Raw genomic sequence first — 21838 nt, forward strand, 5'->3', positions numbered from 1 at the left:
TATTCATATTTCGAGGTCAACTTTGCAGACAGAAAGAGGGTGTAGCAATGGGCTAACCAGTTTCTCCGATTGTAGCGAATTTATTCATGCATTCCCTAGGAACTAGTGCAATCGCGAAAAGTTTATGTTCACCAAAGTTATGGTTAAGGTATGTAGACGATATTTTTATTATCAATAAACAGGATGGTCTGGAAGAACTATTTAACAATGTAAACAGCATTTCTGAAAACATTAAACTAACTAAGGAATTAGAATCAGTTGACCACAAACTAGCATTTTTAGATTGTTTGGTTGGACGTCGACACAATAATAAGAAGTTAAAAACAAATGTTTACAGAAAATCAACACATTCCGAGAGATACTTGGATTTTAATTCAGCCCATTCACAGAGCACGAAAATTAATGTGGTAAAAAATCTAATGAACAGAAGTACTAATGTTGTTACAGACAAACAAGACCAACGAACCGAATTAAATAAAGTATTTTGTACTCTTAGGGATAACAAATACCCGAAAAGGTTTTTAAGGAAGATTATTAAAAATGAAAGAAAAACTAAACTAGAAAGTATACGAAAAGAATGAAAGTACACAGTAGTCATACCTTACCGTAGTGGAACATCAGAAGAAATCAAACGGATTCTAAGCAAACATGATATAAGAGTGTATTTTAGAGCGAATAACACATTAAGATCGACATTAGTGAAAGTTAAGGACAAGTTAGCAAAGGAAGAACATCAGAACATTGTGTATGAGATTCGCTGTCATGACTGTAATCCCACCTATGTTGGAGAAACATCCAGGCAATTGAATGTAAGATTGAAGGAAAACAAAAAATGCTTGAAAAATGTTCCAAAATCCTCGGTTGATTTAAAGAAACTTGAAAATAGGTCAGCGATAGCGCTACATGCGTTAGAAACAGGACACAAGACTAATTTTGAAGGGACCAAAATACTTCAGAAAGGTTTTAAACCCCCATAAAGAAAGATTGACAGCAGAAGCGCTGCATATATGGGCGAACAAGAACAGCCTAAACCGAAAAGATGGTATTCACCTAGCAACTACCTGGCAAATTTCGTTTGACAAGCAAATTTGGAACCTATCTCTTGCTTAAACCAGTTTTTTTAAATCACATGCATCGTTATTATTTTTGAAAGAATTCAATGAGTTTTTTAAACAATGCAATTTATGTTTCATTATCAATTTTTCATCCTTGAACTTGAGCTTTATTTATTCCTTAATATCAATCTCTCACACATACATACATACCCACATACTCACATACATACGATTTGTTACTCAGTTAAGTATTTCCATGTAGTTGAATTCTTCACATGTTTTGTAGCTAACTAACTCATTTTATCCTATTTTACAAAAAATCAACTTCCAAATATGATTGGTTTAACACAGTATAATTGTTAAAAGCTATATATTTCTTCGATAATTTTGATTATTACCCTGAAGAAGTCCAGACAAGTTAGCCGGACGAAACGTTGGAATTAGTTAAATTTCAATCGCTGAGAATATTTGAAATATAATTTTCACATAAAATAGATATCTACCTGTAAAAATGTAAACATCTGACTAAATTAAAATCATCACTGTTCAAGGTTTTTCTGTATAAAAATAGATAGTAAAACGACGACGCAAAATTAAATTATAGAAAGCTACCATTATATTCTTGTAAATGTTACTTATGTTATATGGGGATTCTCACTCAACTTTTAAAACACAACAAGTTTAACAGTTATAAGCAATGTAGCACGTGTGTGTTGAAGCTGATACAGAACAGACATGAAAACTTGGAACTTTTGGCCATATCTCTAACCAAATGAAATGTCTTTTCCACTGTGAATTTGATAAACAAAATCTTTTATGATAAGTGGCCTAGAGCATCGTGTCAGTGTAACAACGTAAAAGCAAACACAATGACGTAAAGACGTTTATTTCATACGTTTAAATATCAAGTAATTTATCACCTTACTTCTCTCTGTTATGCTAACTGTCACACAAATGTAACAGCTGAATGAAATATCATAATCGATATAAGTCATTGTTAAAGTTTTATGGAGATCAGAAAATATAACACCAATTGTATTCAAATCCAATTAACTTGAACTTCAATTATCTCAATAAATAAAATGAAAGAAAAATCACTGACTTACTTCATAGGTGAACAAACTTCCAATTCTTTCGAGCTTTTCTAAAATAAAAAATTACAAAATACAATTAACTCTGTTAAATATTTAAATCGACAAAGTGGGTGAAAATATGAGTTTAGAAGATTTTGAAAATGATAAAATTGGAAACTTCATACACATAGTTCCCTTTATTATCTTAAAGAGAGCAAGAACAAAGATTGGTGCAGAATAATATGAATTCATTTTATTTCGTTAGGTTCTCATCAGCTGCTTACAACCTAAATTATTTGAAATTCAAAATTATTACAGATATTGACATATTTATACATAAGAGGGTGATTAAAGATGGATAAATGTATCATGGTGTAGCGAAGATTTCGATAGAGTTAATGAGGTCAAATTTTGTCTCAAATAAATAGAGTTTGAGAGGGAAAGTTCCGGAACATTGAAATAGTGATTAGAACTCATGAAAATAGATTAATGGTAATAAAGAAAATATGAATTGAAATCAGTCAGTTATGTATGATGTAATTTAAAAGAGTTGGAGTAATGACGCAATAAATAAATAGAGAAATAAACGAATAACGGATACCCACTGAAATTTATTGAGAAATATGGCAAACGTGAAGATAAAAAACCCAAAGAAATTACAACAAATAAAAAGCCTATTTTTATTCAATTTCAATTCAAAGGTGACGATGTCACAGGATCAATCAATATAAGACAAAAAACTGCACTGACAAGAACTTATCCTGCAGCAAAATTGATTGTCCTGTCCAAAACAACATGTTCTTTGACACAATCAAAGGTCGACAGGTATCCCTTTCATGTTACCACCAACTGTGTATACAAATTTACATGTGTCTGCCAAAGCAGTTACATTGGTAGAACAGAAAGGAGAGCCTACGTTCGATTCAAAGAACATATTCCGAAAAGTTTAAGATTAAATGGATTAAAAGCATCCAGCAGTGCCATTGCAAGACATCTCCTTGACACAGGACATGAAGTTGACATACTGAAGTCCTTCAATGTGATTAACAAACAATCAAACTCCAACCTTTTGAAATTTGCCGAAGTAATAGCAATCAAACCAGATCTATGTATCCAAAATAAACAGTAATAAATCTTTCTTTACCCTGGTAACAATAACCCCTTTTTTTATTCGTTTATTTCTCTATTTATTTATTGCGTCATTACTCCAACTCTTTTAAATTACATCATACATAACTGACTGATTTCAATTCATATTTTCTTTATTACCATTAATCTATTTTCATGAGTTCTAATCACTATTTCAATGTTCCGGAACTTTCCCTCTCAAACTCTATTTATTTGAGACAAAATTTGACCTCATTAACTCTATCGAAATCTTCGCTACACCATGATACATTTATCCATCTTTAATCACCCTCTTATGTATAAATATGTCAATATCTGTAATAATTTTGAATTTCAAATAATTTAGGTTGTAAGCAGCTGATGAGAACCTAACGAAATAAAATGAATTCATATTATTCTGCACCAATCTTTGTTCTTGCTCTCTTCAAAATTGGAAACATTGAACACTGTTACTTACATTATGCAAATTGACAGGTAGAGGAGATCGGTCGAATGAATTTCGATTAAACTGTTCTGTAGTTCCATTCCATTCATCGTTTAGAGCATTTGGCTTGTCTGATTCTAATTCAATGATGTTGAAAACTGACAAATTCTTATCTCCTGAATTTTCTTCTAGAATCTATTTGATGACAATGCCAATGCATAACTCATTAATAAATGAATATTTAAGATATTTAAAATATTTTATAGAAGTTAGCAATATGAAAAGTATTCAATAGAACTTGTATAATAAATCAAACTTTATTTATGAGAATAGCCATAAAATATGACAGTTAATGAAATTAATAAATAACTTATTGCTAATATGTCGCTGGAAGATGAGTGAAAAATCAGTATTCATAGAATAATGATAAAATACGTAGACAAGTGTCCACTAATGATAACTCTCAGGTAAACGATGAATGCTATGTTACAAAATATCAATTCTATCTGTAACCTTGAGGGTAATAAGTAAGGATATAGAAGCAGGAATAGGACCATCAAACTGATACAATGGTTTGTAGCATTTATCCCATGTAAAACAATATTCCACATAAGTGAGGTGGAATTTTGAAAAATATCGAGATAAATGTATGTCTGAAGAAAGAACACAAACTAACGAGGAAAATTGGATAATTATGAATTTTATTATTGGTTGAACTTATCACTGTCTAACAAGCTTACAAAAAGGGTTAATTCCACTTAATTTACTCATGAACTTAAGTGATCATCGACCTTGGTGTACGCAACCACAACAAATACTTGGTAAGTTAGGTTTTTTTTCAGTGAGATAATCTATAATCCGTACTAATTAAACTGAGTGTACTTTGATGTTTCTCCAATACCAAGAAAGATGATTGGTAAGCAACAAAATCAAAAGTAGTGTAATAACCATTGTGGTAAATGTCTATGTGGTGGAAATCAAAGGCAGTGTAGCCCATTGCTTTATAACTTCTCAGAGTTGATAATATTTTCAATACTTAGTCTAGTGAAAGGTTTTTTCTTTTTTTCGCCCGGATAGATTTAGCTTTTGGATATAGTACTGTTCGATAAGAAATGGATACAACTATTTGAAAAACGACAAATGCAAGCCTCAAAACATGCATTTTTGTTCAGTTTCTCAGTAACTGGCTGACAATCTATTTCATATGAATTCGCTTAAGCTATGTAAAGGAATGAAAGGAAATATTTGTGATCGTAGGATACCCTCAACATTTCTATAGATTCGATTTCAATCACAAACACCTTTAAATTATTTTCCAGAGTTTGTATTTAACTGTTACAAACACCCAAACGAATTCAAACGTTTTACAACAATACACAAGTTGTTTGTGAAAGTAATCTAAAGAGTAAAAAAAATGACACATTTCAGCAAACCTGAAAAATGAGCTCTAGTTGAATGTTATAAATAAACGTATCAACAAATTCACTGAGTTGCACGTAATAACCACTAATCAAATATTATATTCGAATGGTTCTGTTAGTGTTTAGAAAGACTAGAAATTATACTGATGTTTTATCCAAAACACTGGTGTATAAACTTTCATTTAATAGACCGATACAAGGATTGTTTAAATTAAAGGTAGTTCATATAAATTCAGTGGTATAAAGAAACAAATCCTATACAACTGATTATTACCGAAGTGAACCAAATAAAATTGGAAGTGAACTTACAAACAAATTAGACAAGGATCTGGGAGAGCACTGTCTTCATATGCTTTCCAGATTGTAGTAAGGTACATATCATGAACAAAGGCAATATATGCTATAACAATCCCAACATAACACAAACAACCGAGTAGTTATATAAATGATTAGTAATAGAATTTTTTTATTTATAACTTACTTAATTACTTGCGCCTGTTACTCCTCGTGAAGGAGCATAGGCCGCCCACCTGCATTCTCCATTCAAACCAGTCCTGGTCAATCCTTTCCAGTTCCGTCCAGTTGTTATTCATCCTTTTCATATCTGCTTCTATCTCCCGACGTAATGTGTTGTTTGACCTTCCTCTTTTCCGCTTCCCTTCAGGATTCCAAGTTAGTGCTTGCCTCGTGATGCAGTTTGACGAGTTGCGTAATGTATGTCCTATCCATTTCCATCGTCTTTTCCTGATTTCTTCTTCAGCTGGAAGTTGGTTTGTTCTCTCCCACAGAAGGCTATTGCTGATGGTATCCGGCCAATCAATGTTAAGTATCTTGCGTAAACAGCTATTTATAAATACTTGTACCGTCTTGATGGTGGTTGTTGTAGTTCTCCAAGTTTCAGCTTCGCACGGCAGAACTGCCTTGACGTTCGTATTGAAGATTCTCACTTTGATATTGATTGAAAGTTGTTTTGAGTTCCATATGTTCTCCAATTGTAGGAATGCGACTCTTGCTTTGCCAATCCTTGCATTCACGTCTGCATCTGAACCTCCTTGTTCATCGATGATGCTTCACAGGTATGTGAAGGATTCTACATCTTCCAGAGTTTCGCCATCAAGAGTGATTGGATTGCTGTTCTCCGCGTTGTATTTGAGGACCTTGGTTTTCCGCTTGTGTATGCTGAGGCCTACTGATGCAGAGACTGCTGCTACACTGGCTGTCTTTATCTGCGTCTGTTCGTGTGTATGTGATAGGAGGGCTAGATCATCTGCGAAGTCCAAATCGTCTAGTTGATTCTGAGTTGTCCATTGTATTCCGTGTTTTCCTTCAGATGTCGAGGTCTTTATAATCCAGTCGACCACCAGAAGAAAGAGGAAGGGAGAGAGTAAAAAGCCTTGTCTGACTCCGGTCCTTACTTGGAATGCATCTGCCAGCTGTCCGTCGTATGAGTTCTGGATAATGTTGACAATCTTCTCAGAAAATCCGTAGTGTCGAAGTAGTTTCCATAACGTTCTCTTATCTACACTGTCAAACGTCTTTTCATAATTAATGAAGTTGATGTACAGTGACGAGTTCCACTCAAGTGATTGTTCGACGATGATCTGTAGTGTTGCAATTCGGTCTGTGCACGACCGATCCTTACAGAATCCAGCTTGTTGATCTCGAAGTTGGGCGCGTACTGCATCCTTCATCCGGTTCAGCAAAACTCTGTAAAAGACGTTTCCTGGTACTAACAGTATTGTAATGCCTTTGCCTCTGTTCCGTTGTTGTTGAATTTCAGTGACTGGCCTGCCTTCTTTTTCTTTGACTGGTCTCTCTGGTTTACCATATTTCCCTGCTAGTTTCTTCGTTGTATCGTATGGCTGCTTCATATTTCCTTCTCTTGCAGCTTTTTCCGCCGTCGTTGCTAGTTCTTCCACGTATTTCTGCTTGTCGGCTCTAATGCTCCTCTTCACTTGCTTGTTTGCTTCTATGTACTCAGCTTGTGCTTGGACTTCCTCTGTGTGTGTTTGGCTGTTGTTAATTGCTGTCTTCTAGTTCTTCCTTTCTTTGATTTTGTCCAGTGTTTCTATAGAGATCCATTCCTTATGATGATGCTTCTTTAGACGCAGAACCTCCTGACACGTTGAAGTTAATGCTTCTTTGATACCTTTCCAGTTTTCCTCCATAGCAGTTTCTTCTTCCTTCAGTAAATCCTGTAAGGCTTGGAACCTGTTGTTGAGAGCTATCTTGAATTCGTTGAGTCTGTCAGTATCTCGAAGGAAGGCTGTATTGAACCTTTGTAATGCTGTTTGTCCACTTGTCCAGTTTTTCTTTAGCTTCAGTTTTAAATTGGCTACAACTAGTTGGTGATCTGAAGCTATGTCAGTTCCTCTCCTAGTTCTCACATCTTCTATTGTCCTTCGTAATTTTTTGTTGATGCAAATATGATCTATTTGGTTCTCTGTAGTGTGGTCCGGTGAGATCCATGTAGCCTTGTGTATACGTTTGTGTGCAAATATTGTGCCTCCTATGACCGATTTGTTGAATGCACATAGATTTGCAAATCTTTCTCCATTTTCGTTTCTTTCTCCCAGTCCATGTCGTCCCATAATATCTTCATATCCAGAGTTGTCTATTCCGACTTTGGCGTTTAGAACTCCCATGAAAATGGTGAGGTCGTTTCTTGGGCACTTCTCTGTGATTGATTGCAGCCTCTCATAGAATTGATCTTTAATGTCGTCGTTGCTATCATTGGTGGGTGCATAACATTGGATAATATTCATTGTGATCCCCTCCTTCTTTGTTTTGAATGATGCTTTGATGATTCTGGATCCGTGAGACTCCCATCATACAAGTGCATTTCGTGCTACTTTGGATAGCATTAAAGCGACTACCTGAGTGTGTGGAGCATTTTTCTCTTCGTGACCGGAGTATAGCAGCATCTCTCCCGTATTTAGCCTTTGTTGTCCAGCTTGGGTCCAATGGGTTTCGCTGATTCTCAGTACTACCAAGTTGTATCTCCTCATTTCCGTTTCTGTTTGACTGGTCTTCCCGGTCTCCCACATTTTTCGGACGTTCCATGTACCTATAAAAATTGTTGACTTGGTTATTAGAAGTGGCATCGGCTTCGTGGCATACGAAGGAACTCGGCTTTCACCATGAGGGATCATAGCTCTCCTAAATGAAGACCTTCTAACTCCCAGGGGAGAGTTCAAATGGTTTGAATTATTTTTTCTGGTAAGCGTTTTTTAGCGAGTTAGTTTTCTAGGGGATGGGTTCGCTAACTCCATGCCCAACTCTCCACCTTAACCCGGGCTTGGGACCGGTAGTAACTCTCGAAGATCTACAGGCGGAGTTTTTATTTATAACTACGTTAACTGTTTTCTAAAACGTGACCAAAATAACAGAATTCACAAATCATAAAAAAATGGGAGTAAATATGCCTAACAGTAATTAAAGCTATTTGCGAGATATTTGAAAGAGGACAATGTCATGAAGTCACAAGGTTATATTATGCACAATTAATATAATAAATTAGCTTACATATTTTTCACTAGTTGATCTGAAGTTCTCTTTATTGGCCTGACTGATTGATGTGAGTATAGAAAGAGGAATAACTTTAGTTCGTTTTCCCGTTTCAAAATGGTTTGGAAAATGTTTTGGAGGAGTCATTGCAAACAAGCTTGCAGCACTCGAAGTATCGCTGAGTTGAGGTGAATAGTTATTTGAACCATTTTTCTCGAATTCAAAATGTGGACTGAGCAAAACCAGCGAAGACTTTTTATCACATGTTTTCGTACATAATCGTCTAAGTTTACCAGACAATTTAGCTGGTTTCCATGAACGAGATATAATATCATCATCGTTTGAGTCGACTCTTTCATCATCAGGATCCACAATCTCCACATTGAAGTCCTGATCACTACAAGCGTAGTTATCCAAAATAAAAAATTATTTGGAATGAAATTGCAAATGTGAAATATTTTCAGCGTTAATGCGCCAAATGAGCAAAACATTAGAAGTGGTCTTAGTGATTTGAGAGCGTGACCGCAGTGCCCAAGGGACAACTGCTTGAGGTCGGTCACACACGACCTTTTTATGGGTAATTTTTGTGTTAGCTCCGTACTTGTTGAGACCTTACCGCCGGAGACGGATATCCGTGGGATAAGGCGAGGTGTGCATTTTTAGGGTCGACCTTTCCTAACCCCACCCCTCCCTTTGGGAATGCAGCATCGCTGTCAGGGTGGTTGTCTGGAAGAAACACCTTACTGCTGTCACACCTCTGTACAGTCAGCAGTACGACTTCGCCTTCGGACCTTGGGTTTGTTGCTTTTAGTCTTACCGCTCTTCAACCGACCTGTTTGACATGGTAGGACCTAGAGGAACGGTTGTTCCAGCCAGTATAGCTCGGTTGCTTCATCACGATAGGCAAGCCCGACCACCACGTCAAGGTAGCAACAACGGTCGGGTGGTTGATGATTACTTTTCGATAAACAGAACTTCTATTAAAGCTTGCTGTGTTAAATTTTAAGAAGTATTTGGCACGAAATATTAGACTTATATTACGTACTAATTGGGAATAATTAGTGCGGTGTACCTAAGATTCCACGGAAAATCATATTATCACCCAGGTAATATGACTCTGATGTTAAAAAGTCATCTTACAAAAATACTAGTCTGATAAACTTGAACATCGGTTTCTATTGACCGAATAGTTAACATGAACGACGATAGTACAACTTTGTGAGCTTTATTTTATTGGGTGCAAGACCAAATTAAATTATCTTCAGATCATACTCTACATTTCATTGTTATAGGTTTATAGACTCACGCACGTTTTTTATCGTGCAGTGACACGAATGACAAAACATTGTATTGGTTAAGTGATATTCACTAATAATGTTGTAATGTTTATCTAGTTTATAAAAGCCTTACTATTTCCTAGTGCTATTTATCATATAGATTACGTAAGCAATGATTTCTAATAAACAAATTAAGAGGAGGAATGAATTTATTATTTTACATTTAATGTTAATGCTCAAACTTCAGTAAATTAAGGTCGATCAAAAAAATCCAAGGCATGATTTCTAAAATACAGTAAATATTATCGTTAGACTAACCTATTGACAGCTTTCGATACATCATTAAAGATAGTAAGTGATTTTGTACTATCAATGATATTAAATTAGATATATGAAGAAGAGAGATTAGAACATATGCTTAATTTTAGAAATGAAATCTTAATCAGATATAAGAGATAATTAATTTATAAAACATTTTTTGGAGTTAACTAACGAGGAGAAAAATGTTTTCGAAAAAAATATGGGTTTAGATAGCTTATTTCAATATTTCAGAGATACATGTCTTAATAAGTATTATGTATGATTTACTTGTTCGTAATGTATTGCACAAATATATCACATCATTCTGATAATCTTTATCCGTTCATTGCATGATTTAAATGAATTAAAAACCTGACATAATACAAAAGAACAGATCATTAAAAGCTACTACAACTGTTGATTTCTTGTTATAGATAAATTTAGACGAATCTCTTGATTTATAATAAATAGAAAATTTTTAAGTGGAATATAGCAAACTTAATAAGTAGTAATGAACTGTTACCCAGCGTAATGTATGAATCATACTGGTATAAAGGTTACAAAACACGATTTGCATAGATTACTAATGGAGAACTACAAATACTGTCATAAATTTGATGACCACTATGTTCAAAATTCTGGTACAAAAATATTTATTACATACCTATCAACTGGCATTGAATGAGGTAAAATCGCTGTTTGAGCTGCCTCTTTCATAGTTGGAAAATGATTAGATGTAGACTTCTTTGCTAAAATGAAAAGTTGAAAAACCATCACTGGATTTAAAATAAAAGAGTACTGAAAAAAGAAAAAACTACCTGCAAAAAATTGAAATACTCTTGTTAATCTTCTCCAAAAACAAACATCAGATTAATACAGAAGAATTGTTGGAACTGTTTAAAAGAAATTGTTGAGTTTCAAAACACTGACAAATAAAGAAATACGTCCTAACCGATATGCGAATAGATAACACTATCTTGAACAGAAAAACAATGGCACAAAATGAATACATGTTTGTAAACTATTAGTAAAAGATCTATTATTATAGTAAATATAAGGATTGACCCTCTAAAATTAAATCCTAGATAACAGGACAATATTCAAGATCATAACTGTACACACTACATCACGTGGCACACACAGTATTTAACTTACAATTAAGAACTAAATTAAATATACAGAATAGCTTATTCATTCAAAGTACAAGACGTCAAGCATAGTTTTGTCTTAGTAAAAATCTCCAATTAATCAGCAGTTCAATCAATAGCGTCAAACAGTTTACAATATTATATAGTGTTTGACACATTTAGCATACCTGGATGTCTATTATTACTCAATAAACAACTATTTCCTATTCAACACATCAAGACCATTATTAAATCATTGTTATCTACATCAAACGTAATCCACCTCACAACTGAATGAACACTGAGTAGTGTTCAATATCATGTTTGTCTGATTCTTTTAGTGCTGATAGAACGTTGTCGAGAATGTTGTAACATAGTGATTAGATAAACATGACAATGGTCATTACTCAGTGGTTAATCAGCTGGACATATACATCAGTCCTATAGGAGGACAGTCGCTGCCCAAGGAACCTAATGGTAACATCTAAAATTATGAATCTGGGTGACAAGGAATCGAATCCGGTGTGTCAATGAGATATGTCAACTTGAATCAATATACAGACAACCAGGTTCCACGTTGCATTTGATTGACGGACTTATGGGATTAACGTGCCATACAAAAAAATATAGAATAACACTCCAACCTAAACATATTAATTCTCAAAATTGCCGAACATTAAAATAAAGGTTTTCGATTAGTAAGCCATATTTAAATTACAGGACATTTTCACACATGGAAATCATCCAGATGAAAGGAAAATTCTAGAAGCAAATGTTAGCTTGTACCAGTTTTATAATACAATAAAATTAATTGTAACATTTTGAAATTATTTATTAAATTTAAACACAATTGTATGAACGAAGAATATTCTTTTCAATAATTTCTCATCAGGTTCTACAATTATAAATCCAAATTAATAATCCATAAAATTGGCCAGATTTAAGGCAAAATACATCATTTGGAAATTGTAATATATGAATTGAGAATAGTTGTTTGTTATATAAAATCAATTCAGATCGTTAATGTTGGGGCTGTTTAATATAAAGTGTTAACTTGAATCAGTTTATAAGCGAAATGAGATTGTGAGATAAATGATCAGAATAAATATGGTCAACACGGTCAACATTATTTTCTCTCTCACCCCATATTGACCATATTTATTCGGATCATTTATCGCACAATTTCATTTTACTTATAAACTGATTCAAGTTAACAACTTCATATTAGTCAGCCCCAACATTAATGATCTGATTTGCTAACAAACAACAGTTCTTAATTCACATATTACAATTTCCAAATGAAGTACTCTGCCTTAAATCTGGCCAATTTTATGGATTATTAATTTGGATTTATAATTGTAGAACCTGATGAGAAATTATTGAGAAGAATATTCTTCGTTCATACATTTGTGTTTTATTATAATGGGAATTTTCCAGCGATTAAATTTTAACAACTTTCCAAATAAACAAAATCTAAACATTAAATTCATTCGATAGAAACTTTATGGAGATCATCTAATTTAAAGTTTATTTTCATCATGAACTGACTTCATATGAAGAACTTTTGAAAACCATACAGTTACTTTATCTCAGTTTTGGACTCTTTTTCAATGCTTCCACCATATGACTGTACTCAAGATCAATAGGCCTCATTTAATATCAGTATTATCAATACTTATTTTCCGCTCACGTTAATTCATGATGATTTAATATATATATTACTTATGGAAGTCAACCGGTCACGGATATTATTGAAGATTATTACATTTATTGATTAACAAAAATTAACATCTATGTAACTGTCAAGTTTTCAAAATCCAAAATCCAATCCACTTAGTCATAAACAGCATAAAAAAAATAAATGACACATAAAAAGGTATGTTTGAGAAAAACTAACATCGTTGATTTCTTTGATCATTATTGTCTGCTACTTTCAATTTTTTCTGATTTTCATTTTTTACATAATTTTTCTTTGATTTCAGTGTTTTTTTATTCACATTAGAAATTTCACATGCTTTTTGAAATCGTTGTTTTTCTTTTTCAAATCTTTCTGAACGAGTAGTAGCAAAGAATTTTTTCTTTTTAAATGTAGACACTGGTTTTATTATTTTATGAATATTTATAGGTGTTTCTGTCAATGTATGAGAGATAGATGATAATGATGTTTGTAAAAGATTTGAAGATAAGATATCATTTTTTAATTGTGATGAATTCATATCCAATTTAGTAACAGTTTCTAAATTATTTTGACTTTTATTTAACAGTCGTGCACTTCTTCTTCTTTCACTTGAATTAAAAGAATCAAGTCGAACGCGAAGTGGTTGATAATCTACATCTGAAGAATCATTTGATTCCAAGGATGATGTGAATATAGTTTTAGGCGATGATGAAGATTTATCAACTTCATGTAATATTTGGTCTTTTATTTGATTATCTGTAAAAATAAACATAAACAGTTAAAGAAAATGAATTTATTCACAGCATTTTGCTTAGTTTGTAACATTTACAAATAACTGACAAACTTGTCATTAGAATAAATTATCATGAAAAGACTTCACTTCCAGGAAGAGAATATACAATTAATAATTTGGGAATAAAGAAACCAAAACATTTAGTGATAAGCAATTAGAAACAAAGACTGAATAAAATTAAATGATTCGAAGTTATAGACTACAATATTTATTGATATATCATAAAAATCTCAGAAAAATACATTAAACGTTACATAAATTACATTTTTTGGATTGTAAATGTAATATAACCATCACTAATGATTTGAAAATGAAAATGAACTAAATTTTAGTTAAGCAAACATTTCACATATGATTGTATGTCATATATTTTCTGCTTGGACGCTTATTACTGACTTTTTGGCCTCTTTTCACATCTCTAGACCACTTATAGACCTGAACTCGAACAACAGACGAATGGTGAAAAATATAAGTAAAACCTTTACTCTATGGTTAATCTATTAGTAAAGTTTCGGATGATCTTGATGTTCTAGAAACGTCTAGAGACATATTCAATATGATAACAGCGTTTGAAGTTTAAAACATGAAACGTGACATATCATCCTTTACTTTTCTAGATGTTTCTGAAAAGCTTTTATACAACGTTGATTGGATAAAACATTTGCATCCTTTCTGAGTTTTTAAATACTTTGTCAAGGGATATCTGTAAGCTCTCAACAGTATGTTTGGTAAGCGATCATATACCTATGAGAAAATATGTGTTTATTAGTTAACCTATTGCAGCTTATAAAACTGTATCTTATCCACCTGTTTTCTGCAGTGGTTGGGCCGCAGATTTCAGTATTATTTCATTATGATTTTCTACTTATCCTGGTAGTATTAAAACTGAAAGAATAATAATAATAATGTGAAGAATTAGAAGACGGAGAACTCATACAGCTGAGAAGTATATAAGCAGAAAATGTATTTGTCATATATATATATATATATATATATATATTATTCACTGTCTAATAACTTTTTGTACAAATATTTGCAGTTAAATGACATACCAAAAAGAACATGCAAGTTAATTGAACTACAAAAAACACAAATCATGATCATAATTCATCACTATGTAAAATTATATACAAAAACTTAAACAATTAAGCATAACTGACTTACCGATCTTGCGCTTAGTAGTTAATTGTTTAGAACCTCTTCGTGTTTTTCCCTTCAATGTAACTTGTGTAGATAGTTTGGGTAATGATATAACTATAAAGATAATCGAAATTATTCAATGTGGTAATATCAGTCTTTAAAATTAACAAAATTGTTATGAGATAGAGCTAGTCATTTTATTAATAAAGTATTCTGGATATCATAAAAGCCTACTGCAAATAGTCGGAGGCAAATCACAAACTAACTCCAAGTTCTGTTAATCAGAAATAATCCATTTCAATGACAACTAACAATCTAAACAAGTATGACATCTCACCCAGTCATGAATCACATCACATAAAAATTGATTAATCGTTACATATTACTAGAACACGTTGGTAGAAGAGATGAACATATATTCTGAGCTACATAAAAAAGTAAACTGTCTTACTCTCATAACTACACTCATAGGTATTAGCTACAGTTTGAAACCACAGAGTAATAGGGTCAAAGTATCCTGTACAATGAATAAAAGAATAATTAACGGAACATCACTATTTTTCAAAGATTTTAAAACAATAAAATGTCATCAATATTACCTGTATATTCTTCAGGAGTAAGTGGACAACGAACTCCTTCAGGTGAAATATCCAGAAGATAAGAAGCTGATATATTACAAAGCTTTTTCGTCGAAATTGATAAAGACTGGTTTGCAGATGCGCAGAAGCTTCTACCAGTCAACAGTGAACTTTTGCATTTGGGTTTAGAAGTAACAAGTTTTAAACAGGAAGAAGTAGGAAGAACATTATGAATTGGAGAGTCATCTCCCACCAATGATGATAGTGATAGAGAGGTATCAGGTTCTTGGACTTCAGGTTCGCGAGTGCGTAAGTTTGAGTCATTTTGTTTTCCAGAAATCTGTTCAAATAGTAAATGTATTAGAATATTTTTTACAATTTGCTGACTTTGGTTAAGAATCCAGCTTAAGAAATATGTTGAATAAATCATAATCAATAAGAAAAGAATATCAAATTCATCAGCTCATCTGTAGCTAAACACACTGGTAGAGATAATAGTATAAAAAAGAAACCAACTATAAAATTTAGCGAAACAACAAAGTGAACTATAACGTCAAAAGATGAGTACAACTTGAACAAAAGATTATCGTTAAAACCACAAAAAACCCATCAGACAACGATTACATATTTGTATTGAATTTTCAAGATTTGCATTATAATTAAAACGCGATCACCTAGCTGAAAACATATCTTCTTCATTGGTCCCAAAAATAAAAAGTCATTCTGTACTACAACATTAGTCTCTACCAAATACAACCTTACGTTACACCTAAATGAAATACTTCATTGTATTCATTGAAAAACGTTCTGTACAAATCTGTTTTTAGAAAGCTTTCTTACATATCTACTGTAAAATAAGCCACAGATGGAGAATAGCAGTAGTTTTTGAAATCCGGAGGTTGCTATTACATTCAATGTATATTATGATTCTGACTTTAGTCTCCTTATTTATTGTTAGCATCCCAATGTATTTCGACTAAAAAGACTGAAATACACGCTTCAATAACTTAAGATGGTGGATCTAACACATAAATGATAAATCCAAATAAAATGTCAATTGCGATAATAAACGCATAACACTTGACAACCTAACACATTTCTATGCTGAGTTATTGTTTCCTACATGAATGTAGCACTCATTACATTCCTATGAGGAATCCGAATAATAATACTATCCCGTTCATTTAGCAGGAGTAAATTTGAACAGCTCATTTGCTTGAATATGATAGCAAATGATATTTAAGGGCTGAAGATATTCAGTAGCTGTATAAGTGATAACTATTTTAATCATCATGAAAATACAGGACGAAAATGGTCATCATTTGATTACTAGTGACTAGCTTAGAGATTAAGTTTCCGTAGTTCCATTGAGAAACAGTGACCAGAGGATTTAACGTATGTCAGGTGTGAGACATTTATCCACCGAAGAAAATGGAAGATGATCACTAATGTCACAGATTGATTGAAATTATTCATTAACACTGTTGAAGGCTGGCTCAGTGGTCTAGAAGTTAGGATTTTGGGAGGGAGACTGAAGGTCGTGGGTTAGATTTTCGCGTGCGGGTTAGTGAATGCGCACTGCCGAAGAGTCATATACTAGGAGGAAACGACCGTCCAGTGCTTCCAGGCTTTCAGTCGTTGTCTGACTTTGATCGGTTTATGATTTTCATGAAATTCATTAATCTCCACAACCCCATATTAACAAAGATCAACTCATTAACGTGAAATTAAAATATGTATACGGTGATTACAAATAAAATAAATGAAGTGAAAGAAACCAAAGTAATGCCAGTTTGAGTTATTGAAAAACACTGGATACACAAAGTGGTCATATGAATAAAATAACACTTACTACTAATATTGGATCAGAATTAGATTTAGGTGATTTAGCTAAGTTAGGAATTTTCAAAATATTGGAATCAAAGTTTTCTGTAAGAACTTGTGGTTCATTAGTAATCTTAGCAAGCTGTTTCACACTCGTGTCAAGTTCTGTTAATTTGTAAATAACTTTAAAAGATGACACTGATGACAAGTTGTCTACAAATTCTTCGAAAACATTTGTGCTAACATTAGCTACAAAAATTGAAGAATAAAGCGTAAATCAGATTACTGATACTATGATAAGTGTTATTTTATATTTTCTTCATAAGACGAAAGCAAGTCTAGAAGTAATAAAGTTATGTATTTGGATCAGTGACGGATTTTCGAAAGTAAAACAAGAGGTAAAAATTTGTCGTCTTCTGTGATTTATTCACAAAATCAAGATTAATCAACGGAACTAACGAGGGTAGTATAATATCTAAGATATCGAGTTGGAAAATGAAAGTTTATCCACTCACCAATTAGTATTAATGTTATTGAACAATTGATTAATGTAAACCATTGGAATAGTGGTCATAAGACGCGTCCAAGCTTGTGAAGTCAGTAATTCAAAGTAGAGACAGAGATTAAGCTAAGGACTTTATTATGCTCAAACAAACGTTACAACACCACGAGTGAACACAGAGAGACGTCAAACATAATCGAATGCCGGAACCAGGGTTCATCAGCATGAAGTGAAACTATTAACATAACAGTGATGTAAACCTAAAGTTTTATGACGAAACTAAGGTCTTAATGATACTATATTTGGTCAATACTGATACCCGGCTTTCACAAAATAAGGATACAACTTGTCTACTAACTTACACCAAGTAAACTTCGCAAAAAGTAACTTCTCAGTTACTTTACACAGCTTACGACTAGGAATGAATGGGTACACATGATACTTGAGATCAACTTTAAATAAACTCGTGCAAATTAAGCAGATTTTACTTTGACTTCTATTCCTGGGTGAAGTTATAGGGTATATGAATTATCATGAACAACAATATATTGGTGCTTTTTAAAAAAGAAGAAACTAAAGTGGTAGACATTAAATTGCTGTGTCCTGTAAATTAGAAATAATTTATTACAAGCAGTTCAAACTTTATCATTCCTGGTTTCCAACAGCATGATAATAACTTATTTTAACTAAGGTTTATCAGTGAGTACAATTAAAATTCAGGAAATCCATTCCATTTTATTTGGAACTCGTCAACTAAACTTGAGCCCCAGTGTTAATGTTTATACTAAAACTTGAAGTCAGTCCATTTCTTTTTGAATGCCCAACGTGTTAGCTTACTGAATTCGGATAGTTACTGGTTTGCGCAACGGCAACAAACTTTAGTTTATTAAAAACTTGAATATTCGTTTTGTTGATTTTAGAAAATGTGATTGATCAATCTCTTATGGCATATGTGCGCTTATGACGCTACAAGTGAAAATTACTGCATTGGAGTCCCAGTGTAAACAATGACATGAATGCACGAACATTCAGCTGACGAGTTGCGTATAAGACGAAACGCGCGTCTTCAATTCCACTCCAAGCCACTAACAAAATTTGCTTAAAATGATTGTAACTTAATGGATATATCGAGGCGATCCGCTCAAGATATACGTATACCAAAAAGGCTGGTCAGTTCTAACCCTTAATATCAGCAACGGGAAAATTCAAAAACTAACAAATGAGTTATTTCAAATGAGCTTTTTTTCTGGTTTATTAAAAGTATTGGGTATGGTAGATAGTATGACTTACACAGCAACTAGAAAATGGTTCATTCCATACAAAAAAGTTATCATTTACCTTCAACATAATTTAATCTGATATTCTCAGGTGTTTTTACATCAAACTCATTAAGATCGACTTTGATTTGAGGTTCTAACATGTTTAAACAAATTACTGGTGAAGTATCCATAAGTCTGAAATTTAAATTAGAGAAAACTAGTTTCAATGTTATGAATGAAAATTGAATTGATAAATGGCCTTGTGTAAAACTTGATAGTAATCCACAAGGATTAAAACTCAATAAATATCAAGCGTAATCAATTCCAGTAACTAAGGTGGAATAAATGAAATAAACAATTAATATTAAGTATTCGAGCTTATAGAATGAAAAGGGACGATCATCTTAACTTAAAAAAGACTGTACTAACTTAGTGAAATAAATTAGGTAAGAACTTACACTTTACGAGGTATTTCTGGTGTAGATTTATCCAGATCAACATCTAATGCCTTATTATTAACAGTAAAGTTAGCATGAAGTGATTTTTCGTGAACTTCCTCATCCGAAAGATTTCGGGAATAAGGTACAGTTGTCTCAAACTTTTCAGTTGAACTGTCAGATTTGTGCACCGAAGTGACCGGTGAGACAATTACTTCTGTAGGATCACAAGAAACACCATCTCCTGGTAGTGCTTCGTCTTTTTTATTATTTAAATGGACCTGTGAATCTTCATCATTCGTAACCACGGAGTAAAATTTACTATTGTATACAATAGGAGAACACGCAATAGATGACTGGTATGATGTACTTGATTTGTTCAGCAGCTTAGGTGTACACATCTACAGCACAAGATAAGCATTTACAACATTACAGAAATATTTTTGAAAATTACCTCCATCAGCTTCGGCAACGGTTTACTTTGAGTAAAACTTTCTCGTTTAGTGGAATCAACATTTACTGGTGAGGTAGCAATTGAACCAAAATAGTTATTGCTAACAAGTGGTTGAGATTTCAAATGAGTGGTTGTCTCGAAAGTTTCAAAATCAAAATACTGTAAATGCACAATGTATAATTACAAATATATTATAGGAACTACAATATAAACGCAAAGAAAATCAATATTTGAAAGTCCAATGTTTGAAGGATAAGAAAACTAATTTTATAGCCTGAATTCCACATAAATTCACAAGAATCCCCACAAAAAGTTTTTTTTAATGATTTTCGCTGATTAAACCCATAATTAGTGAAGGTGCAGCTTTCTCCTAGTTCGCAACAAAAAGAGGAGTATGTTTTGGCACTGCACCAAAAAATTATGTTTAAACAGATAACGAGAAATTAGCAAACATTTAAAACACATAACAAACAATTTTGAAGCACAATTTTATCTGGTCAAAAGAAGGTTGTCTTAGTGACCATAAATTCGACTCAAAAAATGTTGCAGTATTCAAGTACTTGATACTGTTAGTTTTTAGACAACTTTACTATTTGTAATAGATCTTACTTTAAATTTGATTGACTGAAGAACGTTGAAAGGTGACTAACAACTTGATCATGATTTTGCATGATCTATGTGATGTACTAACAAACAATATCTTAAACACAATGTTCAGTTAAGATATATGTCAATAAAAATTTGGTAAGGCCCTTTTACTAATGAACATGAGAATGACCACAAAACAGAATGATGTAATGCGAGAAGTATGTCTTTATTACTGAATCTTTTGATTAAAACACTAAAAAGAATAATGTAATTTACATATATATTTTATACTCCTATTTTGACATTAAAAAAAAATAAAAATGTCGAAATTTCTTCTCAATTAGCTCTTTATTATAACACTATAATATTACATAAATGTTTCACAACTGGTAGTAAAATCAATACTAATCAAACAGCAATAATACATAAGGGAAACAAATCAAGAATTCGGGAAATATATTCCAACATTCGTAATTAAATTGTATTTAAATAATTTCTTTGATTATAAAACAATAAAACTCTCTTTTATTGATTATTACGCAATCTTTTGACAACCTTTGAACTCTTCAGTCAATTATTCACTATCATTTTCATGTAAAACTGTAAAGTTATAAATATTTTTAACTAATTCATTAACTTTTGATTCGTATTGATTTTATCATTCATATACTAGCATGAAGCATAAAGGCAAATCTCAAAGGCAAAAAATACCTCCTTGCTTGACTTTATTCAGACATCTTTCATTAAAATTGGCGATCAATTATTCACTTTAAATGTCATTATTAGAAATTGAACTTATTTTAACTTTGGACTGAAGGGTAATTGAGCTCTCTTTGACTAATTTACTTAACATGAAAAGTCGTGCAACTCTGATGTATTGTCAACCAACGTTATATACAATTAAAATATCAGGAGCATGTTACGTTTTTATCATTGAACTAGTATGGTAAATATGGACTATGATTTTTTATTTAAAATTTGCGAATATTCATATTCGTTTCATCATAGAAGTTTAACAATAGAATAAAAAGTATCTGACAAATAACCATATTGAACAAAACTATGAAATACTACTAATAATAACTAATTAAATGGAAACGGAATTCGACATGCCTTCGTTACAAACACATTATTTTACTTAGTTTCACAATAAATGTTAAGCATTTGTTTGCCAGACATATCGGATCTGAGAATCAACAATGACCAAACTTCCAGAAATGAAACCAATGTCTACTCTAGTTGGTCTTATTTTGCGACCTCCCGTACACGATAC

At 32.6% G+C, this 21838-nt stretch overlaps 1 protein-coding gene across 1 annotated transcript in view; it reads right to left on the minus strand.

The window, feature by feature from the left end:
• Positions 1–21838, minus strand: part of SUCLG2 (Succinate--CoA ligase [GDP-forming] subunit beta, mitochondrial) — a gene marked incomplete at both ends in the record, with an annotated part of 61552 nt that overhangs the window by 9420 nt on the left and 30294 nt on the right. The window contains 11 exons of the mRNA XM_051219215.1: positions 2162–2199; positions 3714–3875; positions 8627–9005; positions 10850–10934; positions 13210–13746; positions 14948–15037; positions 15523–15841; positions 17354–17574; positions 19166–19281; positions 19545–19924; positions 19978–20136. Of these exons, the coding sequence (XP_051068184.1) occupies positions 2162–2199; positions 3714–3875; positions 8627–9005; positions 10850–10934; positions 13210–13746; positions 14948–15037; positions 15523–15841; positions 17354–17574; positions 19166–19281; positions 19545–19924; positions 19978–20136 (2486 nt within the window). The remainder of the gene's footprint in view (positions 1–2161; positions 2200–3713; positions 3876–8626; positions 9006–10849; positions 10935–13209; positions 13747–14947; positions 15038–15522; positions 15842–17353; positions 17575–19165; positions 19282–19544; positions 19925–19977; positions 20137–21838) is intronic.

Source organism: Schistosoma haematobium, chromosome 2, assembly GCF_000699445.3.
Source record: "Schistosoma haematobium chromosome 2, whole genome shotgun sequence".
Classification (NCBI taxonomy): domain Eukaryota; kingdom Metazoa; phylum Platyhelminthes; class Trematoda; order Strigeidida; family Schistosomatidae; genus Schistosoma; species Schistosoma haematobium.